Source organism: Pelobates fuscus, chromosome 10 (assembly GCF_036172605.1).
Source record: "Pelobates fuscus isolate aPelFus1 chromosome 10, aPelFus1.pri, whole genome shotgun sequence".
Classification (NCBI taxonomy): Eukaryota; Metazoa; Chordata; class Amphibia; order Anura; family Pelobatidae; genus Pelobates; species Pelobates fuscus.
This window is the reverse complement of record NC_086326.1, coordinates 100,001,836-100,018,089: the sequence shown is the minus strand read 5'-3', so window position 1 is coordinate 100,018,089 and position 16,254 is coordinate 100,001,836. Positions and strand designations below refer to the sequence as shown.

General features: G+C 51.2%; 1 protein-coding gene across 1 annotated transcript; it reads right to left on the bottom strand.

Moving 5' to 3' along the window:
* Window positions 1-1,987: 1,987 nt before the first annotated feature.
* Window positions 1,988-15,282, bottom strand: LOC134575047 (uncharacterized). The gene is made up of 2 exons (XM_063434184.1): window positions 15,205-15,282; window positions 1,988-3,323 (listed from the first exon to the last, which is right to left on the bottom strand). Exon 2 carries the CDS (start codon window positions 3,227-3,229, stop codon window positions 1,988-1,990), a length of 1,242 nt encoding a protein of 413 aa, XP_063290254.1. The 5' UTR covers window positions 3,230-3,323; window positions 15,205-15,282.
* Between the last annotated feature and the right edge of the window lie 972 nt (window positions 15,283-16,254).

Here is a 16,254-nt window from a genome sequence, read left to right as displayed (position 1 = left end):
AGTGTTGGTGTTTTAATGAAGGGGTGTTTGTAGATCATTTTAGTGTTTTAATGCAGGGGTGTGTTTGTATGTAATGTTTGCGTTTGATTGCAGTGTGTGTGTGTAGTGGATGCAGTGTGTGTATATTGTGTTTATAAAATACACATATACACAATGTGTGTTTCAATGTAAGCATGTTTTTTATATGGAGTATGTGTGCAGTGTATACACACACACAGAGAGACACAAATACACACATTGACACAGCGATACACACAATGACACTTAGTTTCCCACACACAGATACACAGACACTCATGTACAAAGATACACACAGACACACAAATACACACACACACTGACACAAAAGGACACGCAGAGACAGGAGGTGAGGGAGTGAGTGTACTGGTAACAGTGTGGGGGCAGTGTGAGAAAGGGTTACAGTGGGCGGGCAGGGGGAGAAAGGGTTACAGTGGGCAGGCAGAAGGAGAAAGGGTTACAGTAGGCAGGCAGAAGGAGAAAGGGTTACAGTGTGGGGGGGGCAGGGGGAGAAAAGGTGACAGTGGGGGGGCAGGGGGAGAAAAGGTTACAGTGGGCAGGCAGAAGGAGAAAGGGTTACAGTAGGCAGGCAGAAGGAGAAAGGGTTACAGTGTGGGGGGGCAGGGGGAGAAAAGGCGACAGTGGGGGGGCAGGGGGAGAAAAGGTTACAGTGTGGGGAGAGGGGCAGGGAGAGAAGGGGTTACAGTGGGGGGATGGGAGAGAAGGGGTTACAGTGGGGGGTAGGCAGAGAAGGGGTTACAGTGGGGGTAGGCAGAGAAGGGGTTACAGTGGGGGAAGGGGCAAGGAGAGAAGGGGTTACAGTGGGGATGGTAGGCAGAGAAGGGGTTAGAGTGGGGGGGTAGGCAGAGAAGAGGTTACAGGGGGGGAGGGCAGGCAGAGAAGGGGTTACAGTGGGAGGGAGGAGGGCAGGCAGAGAAGGGGTTACATTGGGGGGGAGGAGGGCAGGCAGAGAAGGGGTTACAGTGGGGGGAGGGCAGGCAGAGAAGGGGTTACAGTGGGGGAGGGGGGCAGGCAGAGAAGGGGTTACAGTGGGGGGGAGGGCAGGCAGAGAAGGGGTTACAGTGGGGGGAGGGCAGGCAGAGAAGGGGTTACAGTGGAGGGGGGAGGGGGCAGGCAGAGAAGGGGTTACAGTGGGAGGGAGGAGGGCAGACAGAGAAGGGGTTACATTGGGAGGGAGGAGGGCAGACAGAGAAGGGGTTACAGTGGAGGGGTGAGGTGGGCAGGCAGAGAAGGGGTTACAGTGGGGGGGAGGGCAGGCAGAGAAGGGGTTACGGGGGGGAAGGCAGGCAGAGAAGGGGTTACAGTGGAGGGGGGAGGTGGGCAGGCAGAGAAGGGGTTACAGTGGGGGGGAGGGCATGCAGAGAAGGGGTTAAATTGGGGTGGGGGCATTGTTTTGGCTCTGTGCCCTACCTTCTTTAAACATCCCTGGTGGTCCAGTGTCTCCCTGGTGATCCGGTGGGTTAACACTCCGGTCTGCAGCTCCGTCGGGTGCTGAGCTGCAGACCGTGTAATAAAAGTCTTGCGAGCTCCCAGAGTGTTGCCATGGTAACGCTCTGGGAGCTCGCGAGACTTCTATCACACGGTCTGCAGCTCTGCACCCGGCAGGGCTGCAGACCGGAGCTGCTGGGCAGTCTCACTGGAGGGAGCCCGGCGGCATACAGGGCAAGCCGCCGGGCTCCCTCCTGGTGTCAGTCTGCTTGCCTGACTCCCCAGCGGCCCTGGATGTGTGGGTCAGCGCGACCCACTGGGAATCGCCCTGCGACCCACCAGTGGGTTGCGACCCACACTTTGGGATCCGCTGTAGTAGGAGAATATATCCAATAAGTTTCCTGGATAAAAGCTATATCCAGCTTACTGTCTTTTAATAATTTGCATAAAGCCACCTGTTTTGGGGGAATTTTTTTAAATCCAAATGTCCAAGTATACAAAGTACTGTTTCTTAACTTAATTATTTTTGTCGTTCTGCTACATACTGACAGAAGCATAACCAATCGTCTAAATGTCCAGGAGGATCTCTACTGTTGAAGGGAAAATGTTTTTTGGCCAAGCAACATGCATAATCAGATGAGTAGTTGACAACAGCCTTTTCCCATATTGCTGTGGATACTGCTCTTTCACCACCAAAGGTGATATCAAATACTTGCATGCATTCATGTAGCGAGACATACACAAAGAATAGCTGAGATCTAGAAGGACAACCAGCAAGGATAGAAGCCTTTGTCAGAATAAGGTTTGCCTGACCAGTTTTCAAAGCCATTTCTCGTGACATATTCTTGGCCTTTTTTGATCTCCAACATATGACCATGGTACATGCAGCAGGGATAAAGATAACACTGATCATAACAAATGGGAAACATATGACTATTATAGAACCTATATCTGGAATATGATGATCAGGATTAAAATGCTCGTAAAAAGTGACGAATGATGCTAAACCAAAAGCCAAAATGCCACTTGCTAGAATAAAAAGGAGAATGCAAAGCAGTACTTTGCATGTTGTAAAACGAAGACATGAATTAGAAGGATTAATATTATTAATTATTTCAATAGCTTTTTTATAAAGTTCAGCATCATGCACAAATGCTCTTAGTTGATCAGGTATTGAAGCACTGGAGTACATGCCATGCTCCCACTGTTCACTTCCATCGTTGATTGCAGGCATTGTGAGAATGGTCTTTCCATTATACAAGACACTAGGTTGAATATGGACTAATGTAGAGTGTGACATCTGTTCATTGGAAGTTAACAAGACTTGGGACAACCTCTCAAAGAACTTTTCATCTTCAGCCTCCAAGTAGGTCAGGGGACTAAGATGAATAGGAACCGTACATGGCTTCAACAGTATTGGGATAATTGCTTTTTGTACCATGCAGTCCCTGAAGATAGAAAGATTGGCCTCAAATAGACACCAACGACTACGAACAAAATCAGGACTCAGCACTACCACAGTCTTTTGACTGCTCTGGATGCAATCAACCATATTGTCTATGATGGTTTTTCCTGGAAGAAAGTCCCTCTCATGATAGCAGATCTTTAAACGTGGGTACATGTCCTCTAGTTTATGAATGAGATCATCAACCCAGATGGAGTCTCCGCTGCTGTAGCTGATGAAGACATGGTACTTGTCATCCTTACACAGCGGAGGGACAGAGAGGACCATGGCATTATCTACGCTTTCTACAGCATCCATGTTTTCATGCTCCAACCCCTTTGCAAACAATGAGGTCAATATCTTATATTTTCACTGGATCTCAAACTTTTTTTGATGATGTTCTGGTGAAAAGCTAGAACACAAGATAAGAAATGTGAGACAGCAAAACAATGTCAATTGAGCGTATCATTGCAGTCACCTCAGGTAAAAATTGGTCAATTACTGCTTAGATAATGATAATATTGAAATGAAACATGTTTAAATCCTTACATTAGTAGCTAGGCCTACAACTTACTCGCAATCTCAACTGCACTAAAAATTTTTTTTATTTTATTATTCAAGGAGTGTCAATGACATATTAATGTGTATGGAAACAGGGGTGTATACGTTAGGTGTGAATGAGAATACAGGTATGCGTGTGTAGTGATGAATTAATATGCATGAATGAAGGCAGTGTATTTTTACAAACATTTCTGTCTACATGACACAAGCCAACAAATTCCACATCAGCAGACAATTTTTTCCCTTCAATTGTGCGAAGTGTGTAATGGATGCCTTAAGCCAAGGCACTATGTTAAATGTTTGTATCAAGCGTACTAATCCTTCTACACTACAACACAATGATTTCCTATTGCAGTCCCATTATGTTAGATCCAGTTTAATTACTAATGATGTTTTACTGAGGCTTTTAAGAACATTTGACAAAGTGTACAATGTTATCAAGTACTGAGAAATATAGTTATGATAATAGAGCTGTGGCAATATGGCAATATGGCATTGGCCCGCAGGGGCCATCGTGGTCGTGGTGCTGTGATTCCCTTTGGCCCTAGAATAATGCCCAGTTTTCAAAGGCCACGTACCCTGAACTTGAAAAGTTCTGAGGACATAGCTGACTGGCTAACACAGGACACCCAATCTTCTTCAGCTTCCGCTCGGAACCTTGATGCACCATCCTCCTCCAGCTTAGCTTCGGGCACCTCTCAAGATACCACTCACCCGCCTGCCGCCACCACCAAAACTAGCACTACAGCCGCTTCTCTTGGTATGTCAGAGGAGTTATTCACACATCCGTTTGAAGAAATGAGTGATGCGCAACCATTATTGCCAGAGGATGTAGATAACAGGGATATGTCTCAGGCAGGCAGCATTACACACATGGACGTATGGTGTGATGATGATGTTGTACCCGCTGCTGCTTCCTTTGCTGAGTTGTCAGATACAAGTGAAGCGGTTGATGATGACGATGCGTCCATGGATGTCACGTGGGTGCCTGCTCGGCAAGAAGAAGAACAGGGGGAAAGTTCAGATGGGGAGACAGAGAGGAGGAGGAGGAGACGAGTTGGAAGCAGGGGGAGGTCGTCGGAAGGAGCTAGTGGCACAGTCAGACAATATGCATCGGCACCCGGGGTCAGCCCGACAGCATGCCAATCAACGCATGCTGTGTCCACCACCAGAATGCCGTAATTGCAGAGCTCTGCAGTGTGGCATTTCTTTTGTGTGTCTGCCTCTGAAAACAGCGATGCCATTTGCAATCTGTGCCAAAAGAAACTGAGTCGTGGGAAGTCCAACACCCACCTAGGTACAACTGCTTTGCGTAGGCACATGATCGCACATCAAACGCCTATGGGATCAACACATGAGTACAAGAAGCACGGAAACCTCAAAGCCGCCATCCTCCTCCTGGTCCAGCATCTTCAGCCACGTCAACCACTGCTGTCCTCCTTGCCCCCTCTCAACCATCCGCCACTCCGTCTCTAGCCTTGAGCAGTTCCCGCTCATCTGCCCACAGTCAGGTGTCTGTCAAGGACATGTTTGAGCGTAAGAAGCCAATGTCAGAAAGTCACCCCCTTGCCCAGCGTCTGACAGCTGGCTTGTCCGAACTATTAGCACGCCAGCTTTTACCATACAAGCTGGTGGAGTCTGAGGCGTTCAAAAAATTTGTAGCTATTGGGACACCGCAGTGGAAGGTACCCGGCAGAAATTTCTTTTCACAAAAGGCAATCCCCAACCTGTACTCAATTGTGCAAAAGGAAGTAATGGCATGTCTGGCACACAGTGTTGGGGCAAGGGTCCATCTGACCACTGATACCTGGTCTGCAAAGCATGGTCAGGGCAGGTATATCACCTACACTGCGCATTGGGTAAACCTGCTGACGGCTGCCAAGCATGGAATGCGTGGGTCTGCAGAGGAGTTGACACCGCCACGACTTGCAGGCAGGCCTGCTGCCACCTCCTCTACTCCTCCTACTCCATCCTCTTCCATAACCTCCTCGGCTGAGTCCTATTCTGATGCTGCGTCTTGCTCCATATCAACGGCACCCCCCCAGCTCCCCAGGTACTATTCCACATCCCGGATACGGCAGTGTCACGCCGTGTTGGGTTTGACTTGCTTGAAAGCATAGAGTCACACCGGACAAGCACTCATGTCCGCCCTGAATGCACAGGTGGAAAAGTGTCTGACTCCGCAGCAACTGGATATCGGCAAAGTGGTTTGTGACAACGGAACAAATTTGTTGGCGGCATTGAAGTTGGGCAAGTTGACACATGTGCCGTGCATGGCACATGTGTGTAATCTGATCGTACAACGCTTTGTACATAAGTACACAGGCTTACAGGACGTCCTGAAGCAGGCCAGGAAGGTGTGTGGCCATTTCAGGCATTCCTACACAACCATGGCGCACTTTGCCGATATCCAGTGGCGAAACAACATGCCAGTGAGGCGCTTGATTTGCGACAGCCCGACACATTGGAATTCAACACTCCTAATGTTCGACCGCCTGCTCCAACAAGAAAAAGCCGTTAATGAATATTTGTATGACCGGGGTGCTAGAATTTTTTTGCCACGTTACTGGACGCTCATGCGCAATGCCTGTAGGCTCATGCGTCCTTTTGAGGAGGTGACAAACCTAGTCAGTCGCACCGAAGGCACCATCAGCGACATCATACCATTTGTTTTCTTCCTGGAGCGTGCCCTGCGAAGAGTGCTGGATCAGGCCGTAGACGAGCGTGAAGAGGAAGAGGAAGAGTTGTGGTCACCATCACCACCAGAAACAGCCTTATCAGCATCGCTTGCTGGACCTGCGGCAACGCTGGAAGAGGATTGTGAGGAAGAGGAGTCAGAGGAGGAATGTGGCTTTGACGAGGAGGAGACCAACCACAACAGGCATCCCAGGGTGCTCGTTGTCACCTATCTGGTACCCGTGGTGTTGTACGTGGCTGGGGGGGAAGAACATACCTTCATTGACATCACTGAGGAGGAGGAACGGGAAATGAGTAGCTCGGCATCCAACCTTGTGCAAATGGGGTCTTTCATGCTGTCGTGCCTGTTGAGGGACCCTCGTATAAAAAGGCTGAAGGAGAACGACCTGTACTGGATGTCCACGCTACTAGACCCCCGGTATAAGCAGAAAGTGGCGGAAATGTTACCAAATTACAACAATTTGCATTTGCTAAATAAATTAAAAAGTATGCTTTACACAGCGTATAAGGGTGATGTCACAGCACAACGGGAATCTAACAGGGGACCGTGCCGGCAAGGACAGGACGCTTTAAAGACGTGTTGTTGATGGAGGACATGCGGAGCTTTTTAAGTCCTACGCATCGCCACAGCCCTTCGGGATCCACCCTCAGAGAACTACTCGACCGACAGGTAGCAGACTAACTCGCCTTAACTGCAGATATCGACACTCTGAGGAGCGATGAACCCCTTCACTACTGGGTGTGCAGGCTTGACCTGTGGCCTGAGCTATCCCAATTTGCGATAGAATTTCTGGCCTGGCCCGCTTCAAGTGTCCTGTCAGAAAGGACCTTCAGTGCAGCAGGAGGTATTGTCACTGAGAAGAGAAGTCGCCTAGGTCAAAAAAGTCTAGATTACCTCACCTTTATTAAGATGAATGAGGGATGGATTCCGAAGGGACTGACAGTGGGCGATACATTCGACTAAAAAAGGCCTGATGAGATGAGCTGCCTTGGGCTAAAAATGGTCCACACGCTGTATTTTAGCTCTGAATGACGGTTGACTTGCGTGACTTATCCGCCACCAACTAGGGTTCAAGCCGCAATGTTTTAGGGCACAGTCTCTATTCTGCTCTGTGTCAGTGTGTATCAGGGATCCTTAGGATAGGTGTCAATCCATATCTGCCAAGTGACCCTATGTAGGGGGAACAGTCCCTATTCTGCTCTGTGTCAGTGTGTATCAGGGTCTCTGAGGACAGGTGTCAATCCATATGTCAAGGTGTCAATATGTCATAGGTCAGGTGTCAATCCATATCCATTGTGATTTAGGAATGTTAGGTGATTTCTGCCCTTTATGGATTAAAACCAGAATCTGCATCAACTGTGTAATTTTCCATGGGAGTTTTGCCATGGATACCCCTCCGGCATGCCACAGTCAAGGTTAGTCCCCTTGAAACAACTTTTCCATCACTTTTGTGGCCAGAAACAGTCCCTGTGGGTTTTAAAATTTGCCTGCCCCATTGAAGTCAATGGCGGTTCGCGAACGTTTGCAGAAGTTTCCGTTTGCTGTTCGCAAACCGAAAATTTAGTGTTCGCGACATCACTAATGCTGTGTGTAATGGATGCATTGTGTGTTTCTCTGTGTGTAAGGGAAGCATGGTGTGTTTCTGTGTGTAAGGAATGCAGTGTGTAATGGATGCATTGTGTGTGTAGTGTGAAATAGAGAGTTTGTGGGGTAGGATAGGGGCTGAGTCCTACCAGCCCCTTTTTGCTTCTCTTTCCCTCCTTCTTCAGCCTTTCTTCCCTTCTGTCCCTTAGTGCTCTCCCCTGCACCACTGTCCCTTAGTGATCTCCCTGGCCTCTTTCCCTCAGTGCTCTCCTCTCCTGTCCCTTACTGTGCCTTATTGCTCTCCCTGCCCCACTGTCCCTTAGAGCTCTCCCCTCCCATCCCTTAGAGTTCTACCCTGTCCGTTATTGGTCTCTTTTCCCCACCCTGTCCCTAATTGGTCTCTCCTCTCTAATGTTCCCCCCCTCCTCCTTCAGTGTTCTCCCTGCCCCCTTTCCTGTAGTGCTCTCTCCTCCTGTCTCTTAGAGTTCTACCCTCCTGCCCATTAGTGCTCTCCTCTCCCCTCCTGTCCCTTACGGCTTTTGCTGATGATCCGATAAGATATGTAACAGGGTTGATGTTCCAGGAGGGATAAGCCAAATGGCAAATTATTTAGGTAAACTAGAAAAATGGTCAGAGCTGTGGCAACTGACATTTAATGTGGATAAGTGCAAAATAATGCATCATGGGCGTAAAAACCCAAGGGCAGCATATAGAATATTTGATACCCTATTAACCTCAACATCTGAGGAAAGGGATTTAGGAGTAATTATTTCAGATGACTTAAAAGTAGGAAGACAATGTAATAGAGGAGCAGGAAATGCTAGCAGAAAGCTTGGTTGTATAGGGAGAGGTAGCAGTAGAAAGAGAAGTGATCATGCCATTGTACAGAACACTGGTGAGACCTCACTTGGAGTATTGTACGCAGTACTGGAGACCATATCTTCAGAAGGATATTGATACTCTAGAAACAGTTCAGAGAAGGGCTACAAAACTGGTTCATGGATTGCTGGATAAAACTTACTAGGAAAGGTTAAAGGAACTTAACACGTATAGTTTGGAGGAAAGACGAGACAGGGGGATATGATAGAAACATTTAAATACATAAAGGGAATCAACACAGTAAAGGAGGAGATTATATTTAAAAGAAGAAAAACTACCACAACAAGAGGACATAGTCTTAAATAAGAGGGGCAAAGGTTTAAAAATAATATCAGGAAGTATTACTTTACTGAGAGGGTAGTGGATGCATGGAATAGCCTTCCAGCTGAAGTGGTAGAGGTTAACACAGTGAGGGAGTTCAAACATGCGTGGGATAGACATAATAGGATACCCTAGACTTAAGATAAGGCCAGGGACTAATTAAAAGTATTTCAAAATAAATTATTGAGCAGACTAGATGGGCCGAATGGTTCTTATCTGCCGTCACATTCTATGTTTCTATGTCTATGTCTCTATGCTGTATCCTGCCCCACTGTCCCTTATTGCGCTGCCCTGCCCTTCGAGCTCTCCCATCCCTTAGAACTCTCCCCTGTCCGTTATTGGTCTCTTCTCCCCCACCCCATCCCTTATTGGTCTCTCCTCTCTCATGCCCCCCCCAAGTGATCTCCCTGCCCCATTTTCTGTAGTGCTCTCCCCTCCTGTCCCTTAGCGCTCTCTCCTACCCTCCCCTCCCCTCATCTCTTCGAACTCTCCCTTAGTGGTCTCTCCTCTCCCTCACCCCATTAGTGGACTCTCCTCTTCTCCCCCCCCTTTCAATTAATGGTCTCTCCTCACCCCCCACCTCCTGCTAGTGATCTCTTCCCCCCTCCTCCCTCCATGGTCTCTCTCCCCCTCCCTCCCTCCCTCCCTCCCTCCCTCCATGGTCTCTCCCTCCCTCCCTCCCTCCATGGTCTCTCCCTCCCTCCCTCCCTCCCTCCCTCCATGGTCTCTCCCTCCCTCCATGGTCTCTCTCCCCCTCTCTCCCTCCATGGTCTCTCTCCCCCTCCCTCCCTCCATGGTCTCTCTCCCCCTCCCTCCCTCCATGGTCTCTCTCCCCCTCCCTCCCTCCCTCCCTCCATGGTCTCTCTCCCCCTCCCTCCCTCCCTCCCTCCATGGTCTCTCTCCCCCTCCCTCCCTCCATGGTCTCTCTCTCCCCCTCCCTCCCTCCCTCCATGGTCTCTCTCCCCCTCCCTCCCTCCCTCCCTCCCTCCATGGTCTCTCTTCCCCCCTCCCTCCCTCCCTCCATGGTCTCTCTTCCCCCCCTCCCTCCCTCCATGGTCTCTCTTCCCCCCCTCCCTCCCTCCATGGTCTCTCTTCCCCCCCTCCCTCCCTCCATGGTCTCTCTTCCCCCCCTCCCTCCCTCCATGGTCTCTCTTCCCCCCCTCCCTCCCTCCCTCCCTCCATGGTCTCTCTTCCCCCCTCCCTCCCTCCCTCCCTCCATGGTCTTTCTTCCCCCCCCCCCCCTCCCTCCCTCCATGGTCTCTCTTCCCCCCCCTCCCCCCTCCCTCCCTCCATGGTCTCTCTTCCCCCCTCCCCCCTCCCTCCCTCCATGGTCTCTCTTCCCCCCCCCTCCCCCCTCCCTCCCTCCATGGTCTCTCTTCCCCCCCCCTCCCTCCCTCCATGGTCTCTCTTCCCCCCCTCCCTCCCTCCATGGTCTCTCTTCCCCCCTCCCTCCCTCCATGGTCTCTCTTCCCCCCCTCCCTCCCTCCCTCCATGGTCTCTCTTCCCCCCCTCCCTCCCTCCATTGTCTCTCTTCCCCCCCCTCCCCCCTCCCTCCCTCCATGGTCTCTCTTCCCCCCCTCCCCCATCCCTCCCTCCATGGTCTCTCTTCCCCCCCCTTCCCCCCTCCCTCCCTCCATGGTCTCTCTTCTCCCCCCTCCCCCCTCCCTCCCTCCATGGTCTCTCTTCCCCCCCTTCCCCCTCCCTCCCTCCATGGTCTCTCTTCCCTCCCCTCCCTCCCTTCCTCCCTCCCTCCATGGTCTCTCTTCCCCCCCTCCCTCCCTCCCTCCATGGTCTCTCTCCCCCCTCCCTCCCTCCATGGTCTCTCTTCCCCCCTCCCTCCCTCCATGGTCTCTCTTTCCCCCCTCCCTCCCTCCCTCCCTCCATGGTCTCTCTTCCCCCCCCTCCCTCCCTCCATGGTCTCTCTTCCCCCCCTCCCCCCTCCATGGTCTCTCTTCCCCCCCTCCCTCCCTCCCTCCCTGGTCTCTCTTCCCCCCCTCCCTCCCTCCATGGTCTCTCTCCCCCCCTCCCTCCCTCCATGGTCTCTCTTCCCCCCCTCCCTCCCTCCATGGTCTCTCTTCCCCCCTCCCTCCCTCCATGGTCTCTCTTCCCCCCCTCCCTCCCTCCATGGTCTCTCTCCCCCCCTCCCTCCCTCCCTCCATGGTCTCTCTCCCCCCCCCTCCCTCCCTCCCTCCATGGTCTCTCCCCCCCTCCCTCCCTCCCTCCATGGTCTCTCTTCCCCCCCTCCCTCCCTCCATGGTCTCTCTTCCCCCCCTCCCTCCCTCCATGGTCTCTCTCCCCCCCTCCCTCCCTCCCTCCATGGTCTCTCTTCCCCCCCTCCCTCCCTCCATGGTCTCTCTTGCCCCCCCTCCCTCCCTCCATGGTCTCTCTTCCGCCCCCTCCCTCCCTCCATGGTCTCTCTCCCCCCCTCCCTCCATGGTCTCTCTTCCCCTCCTCCCTCCCTCCATGGTCTCTCTTCCCCTCCTCCCTCCCTCCATGGTCTCTCTTCCCCTCCCTCCCTCCCTCCCTCCATGGTCTCTCTTCCCCCCCTCCCTCCCTCCATGGTCTATCTTCCCCCCCTCCCTCCATGGTCTCTCTTCCCCCCCCTCCCTCCCTCCATGGTCTCTCTTCCCCTCCCTCCCTCCATGGTCTCTCTTCCCCCCCCTCCCTCCCTCCATGGTCTATCTTCCCCCCCTCCCCCCTCCATGGTCTCTCTTCCCCCCCTCCCTCCCTCCCTCCCTGGTCTCTCTCCCCCCCCTCCCTCCCTCCATGGTCTCTCTCCCCCCCTCCCTCCCTCCATGGTCTCTCTTCCCCCCCTCCCTCCCTCCATGGTCTCTCTTCCCCCCCCTCCCTCCCTCCATGGTCTCTCTTCCCCCCCTCCCTCCCTCCATGGTCTCTCTTCCCCCCCCTCCCTCCCTCCCTCCCTGGTCTCTCTTCCCCCCCTCCCTCCCTCCATGGTCTCTCTCCCCCCCTCCCTCCCTCCATGGTCTCTCTTCCCCCCCTCCCTCCCTCCATGGTCTCTCTCCCCCCCTCCCTCCCTCCATGGTCTCTCTTCCCCCCCTCCCTCCCTCCATGGTCTCTCTTCCCCCCCCTCCCTCCCTCCATGGTCTCTCTTCCCCCCCTCCCTCCATGGTCTCTCTCCCCCCCCTCCCTCCCTCCATGGTCTCTCTCCCCCCCTCCCTCCCTCCCTCCCTCCATGGTCTCTCTCCCCCCCTCCCTCCCTCCCTCCCTCCATGGTCTATTCCCCCCCCCTCCCTCCCTCCCTCCCTCCATGGTCTCTCTTCCCCCCCTCCCTCCCTCCATGGTCTCTCTCCCCCCCTCCCTCCCTCCCTCCATGGTCTCTCTTCCCCCCTCCCTCCCTCCCTCCATGGTCTCTCTTGCCCCCCCTCCCTCCCTCCATGGTCTCTCTTCCGCCCCCTCCCTCCATGGTCTCTCTCCCCCCCCTCCCTCCATGGTCTCTCTTCCCCTCCCTCCCTCCCTCCCTCCCTCCATGGTCTCTCTTCCCCCCCCTCCCTCCCTCCATGGTCTCTCTTCCCCCCCTCCCTCCCTCCATGGTCTCTCTTCCCCCCCTCCCTCCCTCCATGGTCTCTCTTCCCCCCCTCCCTCCCTCGTCTCTCTTCCCCCCCTCCCTCCCTCCATGGTCTCTCTCCCCCCTCCCTCCCTCCATGGTCTCTCTTTCCCCACTCCCTCCCTCCATGGTCTCTCTTCCCCCCCCTCCCTCCCTCCATGGTCTCTCGTCTCCCCCTCCCTCCCTCCATGGTCTCTCTTCCCCCCCCTCCCTCCATGGTCTCTCTCCCCCCCCCTCCCTCCATGGTCTCTCTTCCCCCCCCTCCCTCCATGGTCTCTCTTCCCCCCCTCCCTCCATGGTCTCTCTTCCCCCCCCTCCCTCCATGGTCTCTCTTCCCCCCCTCCCTCCCTCCATGGTCTCTCTTCCCCCCTCCCTCCATGGTCTCTCTTCCCCCCCCCCCTCCATGGTCTCTCTCCCCCCCTCCCTCCATGGTCTCTCTTTCCCCCCCCTCCCTCCCTCCATGGTCTCTCTTCCCCCCCCCCTCCCTCCATGGTCTCTCCCCCCCCCCCTCCCTCCCTCCATGGTCTCTCTTCCCCCCCTCCCTCCCTCCATGGTCTCTCTTCCCCCCTCCCAATCTTGTCTCTCTTCCCCCCTTCCTCTCTTGTATAGCTCTCTTTCTCCCCTGCTCCCACTCTTGGCTAGCTCTCTCTCCCCCCCACCCCCCCACCTCTAGTTTAGCGTGGCCAAGCTCCGTCCGGTCCGAGGTACAGGAGCTTCTGTTTCCTGTACCCGGGAAGTGCTTACTGAGTGCAAGGGACACGTATGTGAAGTAGAGGTTAGTCTGGGAGGCCATAAGCTTTCCTAAAGAGATGTAATCATAATGTGTGTGTCAATTAGTGAGTGACTGTGTCTGTGTCAAATTGGTGTGTATGTGTCTGACAGGGAGTGTGTGTTAGTGAGTGAGTGTGTGTTAGTGAGTGAGTGAGTGTGTGTTAGTGAGTGAGTGAGTGAGTGTGTTAGTGAGTGAGTGAGTGTGTTAGTGAGTGAGTGTGTTAGTGAGTGAGTGTGTTAGTGAGTGAGTGTGTTAGTGAGTGAGTGTGTGTTAGTGAGTGAGTGTGTGTTAGTGAGTGAGTTTCAGCGAGCATGTGTGTCAGCGAGCATGCGTGTCAGCGAGCAAGCGTGTCAGCGAGCGAGCGTGTCAGCGAGCGAGCGTGTCAGCGAGCGAGCGAGCCCGTCAGCGAGCGAGCGTGTCAGCGAGCGTGCCAGCCCGTCAGCGAGCGAGCCCGTCAGCGAGCGTGCCCGTCAGCGAGCGTGCCCGTCAGAGAGCGTGCCCGTCAGCATGTGTGTGTCTGTCAGCTTGTGTGTCTGTCAGCTTGTGTGTGTCTGTCAGCATGTGTGTCTGTCAGCATGTGTGTCTGTCAGCATGTGTGTCTGTCAGCATGTGTGTCTTTCAGCATGTGTGTCAAATCAATGAGAGCATCTGTCTGTCACTGAGAGCATGTGTCTGCCAATGTGTGTGTCTGTCAGTGGGTGTCAAATCTGTGAGAAAATGCGTCAGTCAGTGTGTCTCGGTGAATGTGTGTCTATGTTTGTCAGTGAGTGTATAAGAATTTGATAAAAAGTTTGTGTGTCAATAACTGGGTGTCTGTCAGTGAGTGTATATCAGTGTATGTGTATGAGTATAGAGGGGGCCCTTCTATGATTTTTGCACTGGCATCCTTTGTGATTCCTAGTTAATCCCTGTATGTAGGCTGTGTCAGTCACAGACAGGGGAGTTGTAGCTAGTTCTGCATAATCAGAAACAAAATTGATTTAACTCCTAAATGGCAGAGAACTGAGCAGTAAGACTTCAGAGGCATGATCTATGCACCAAAACTGCTCCATTAAGCTAAAGTTGATTCTGTGACTCTAGTGTCTCTTTAAATCAAAAGCATATATACATTTTTTTTTTACAATGATCAAGATCTAAATATTATATTTATAATATGAGATAGTGATTAGATAAATATAGGTTCTAAAGATTATAGAGATGATATACAGATGGAGATGATAGATAGATAGATGGAGACGATAGACAGATTATTACTGTTGTATGTGTGAGACAAGCAGTAAAACTTATGACAATTATGTCACCAGTGAAAGGGTAGTTTTTTAAAAAAGAATGCAAAAAACAAATATGAACACTTACTTTGGCGAGGGTTTGTGACTAAGTGGCTGCTAGAAAAGACTGGACATACCCTATTTTGAATACCCCTGGTTGTCTATTTTTTTCAAATGGTACGCCATGATAGGGGTAATTTTCCTTCCTGGGCTACCATATGGTATCATAGGCAACATAACGAATATCACAAATTTCAATGTCTGAAATGGGCATGCCCTATATTTAATCCTGTAACTTTCCAAAACACCATGATAGCTGTACCCTATGAACATCACGGCAAACAAATATGTATGTTTTATTGCAGTAAAAGCTAACTGCATTAAAACATTTGCAGTTAAAATACCTTGCAGAAGTTTGAAAATAACAGAATTTCTTAATTTCTCACATTTTTTTTTTTTTTTAGATGTTATTCATACTAAATTGTGTTTTCAATATAAATATTTGATGAGAAATATCTTCTCCTCTACCTCTTTTTACTGGATTTTCAATAGCTCATCTGATCGATGGCTTACATGCTAGTTATTACAAGCATGACAATAATGTGTTAATTAGTAATTTCTTCAGTGAATTAAGAGTTAACTTACTGTTTGTAGAAGATTCCCAGCAAAGCAAACAGCAGCACAAAAAACTAAGCAGGTAGAAATAACATCCTTAGATGCAGGATCTTAACGTCAGAAAAGTAAATTAAGGCTAGCAAGTCTCATTTCAAACAGACGAGGAAGTGAAACTATGCAACAGAAAACTTGTTTGTTGTGCAGAGTGAAACTCTGCATTTTTCAATTATAGAAAGAAGATATCTAGCGGTAAAGAAGACCCTACTCATATGAGGAAAGCAGATGTATATCGTTAGCTATAAGAAATGAGGGTAATATAGCCTTAAAATACCAGGAGTGATGCAATGGGAAACTGATGTGGCCGAATTACTCTCAGACACTAAATGGCTAACCACACCTAATGGCATATTAAAGTGGACAAAATGCTATTCACACATCGAGGTACACAAAATATTTCCAGGAACATCACCCTGCTGTTGGAGGTGTGCCTCAGGGGAAGGGTCCCTGCTCCACATTTGGTCGACCTGTAGTGGGATACGCACACTTCGGGATACTGTCAAATCTATTCTGACTATAATAGGTATCACTAATTTCCCCATGACGGTTCATTCTTGTTTACTTCTACTGATAGCTTGTTCGTGGCGAACGCGGCGGGCGAACATATGCGATGTTCGGTCCGCCCCCTATTTGTCATGGAGGTGGGAGGGTCTGGGAGGGAGGGTCTGCTGCTGATTGGCTGGAATGTGTCTGCTGACTGTGAGGTACAGGGTCAAAGTTTACTCAATGATGACGAATAGGGGGCGGACCGACCATCGCATATGTTCGCCCGCCGCGTTCGCCACGAACAAGCTATGTTCGCCGGCGAACAGTTCGGGACATCACTATTCTTCAGTGCTAATTCATGGAGTGGGTTAGTTTATATATAACATTCTCCTTTATCTTCATATATTAACCATCCATTTACATTTTATATTATCTCCATTTTTCTTTAATACCCATATAAAAAGTATTGAGTGAAGCTAAGAAAATAATTTGTGAGCATTTAAATAAATATAGAATTATAATTATAATAGGTTTGTG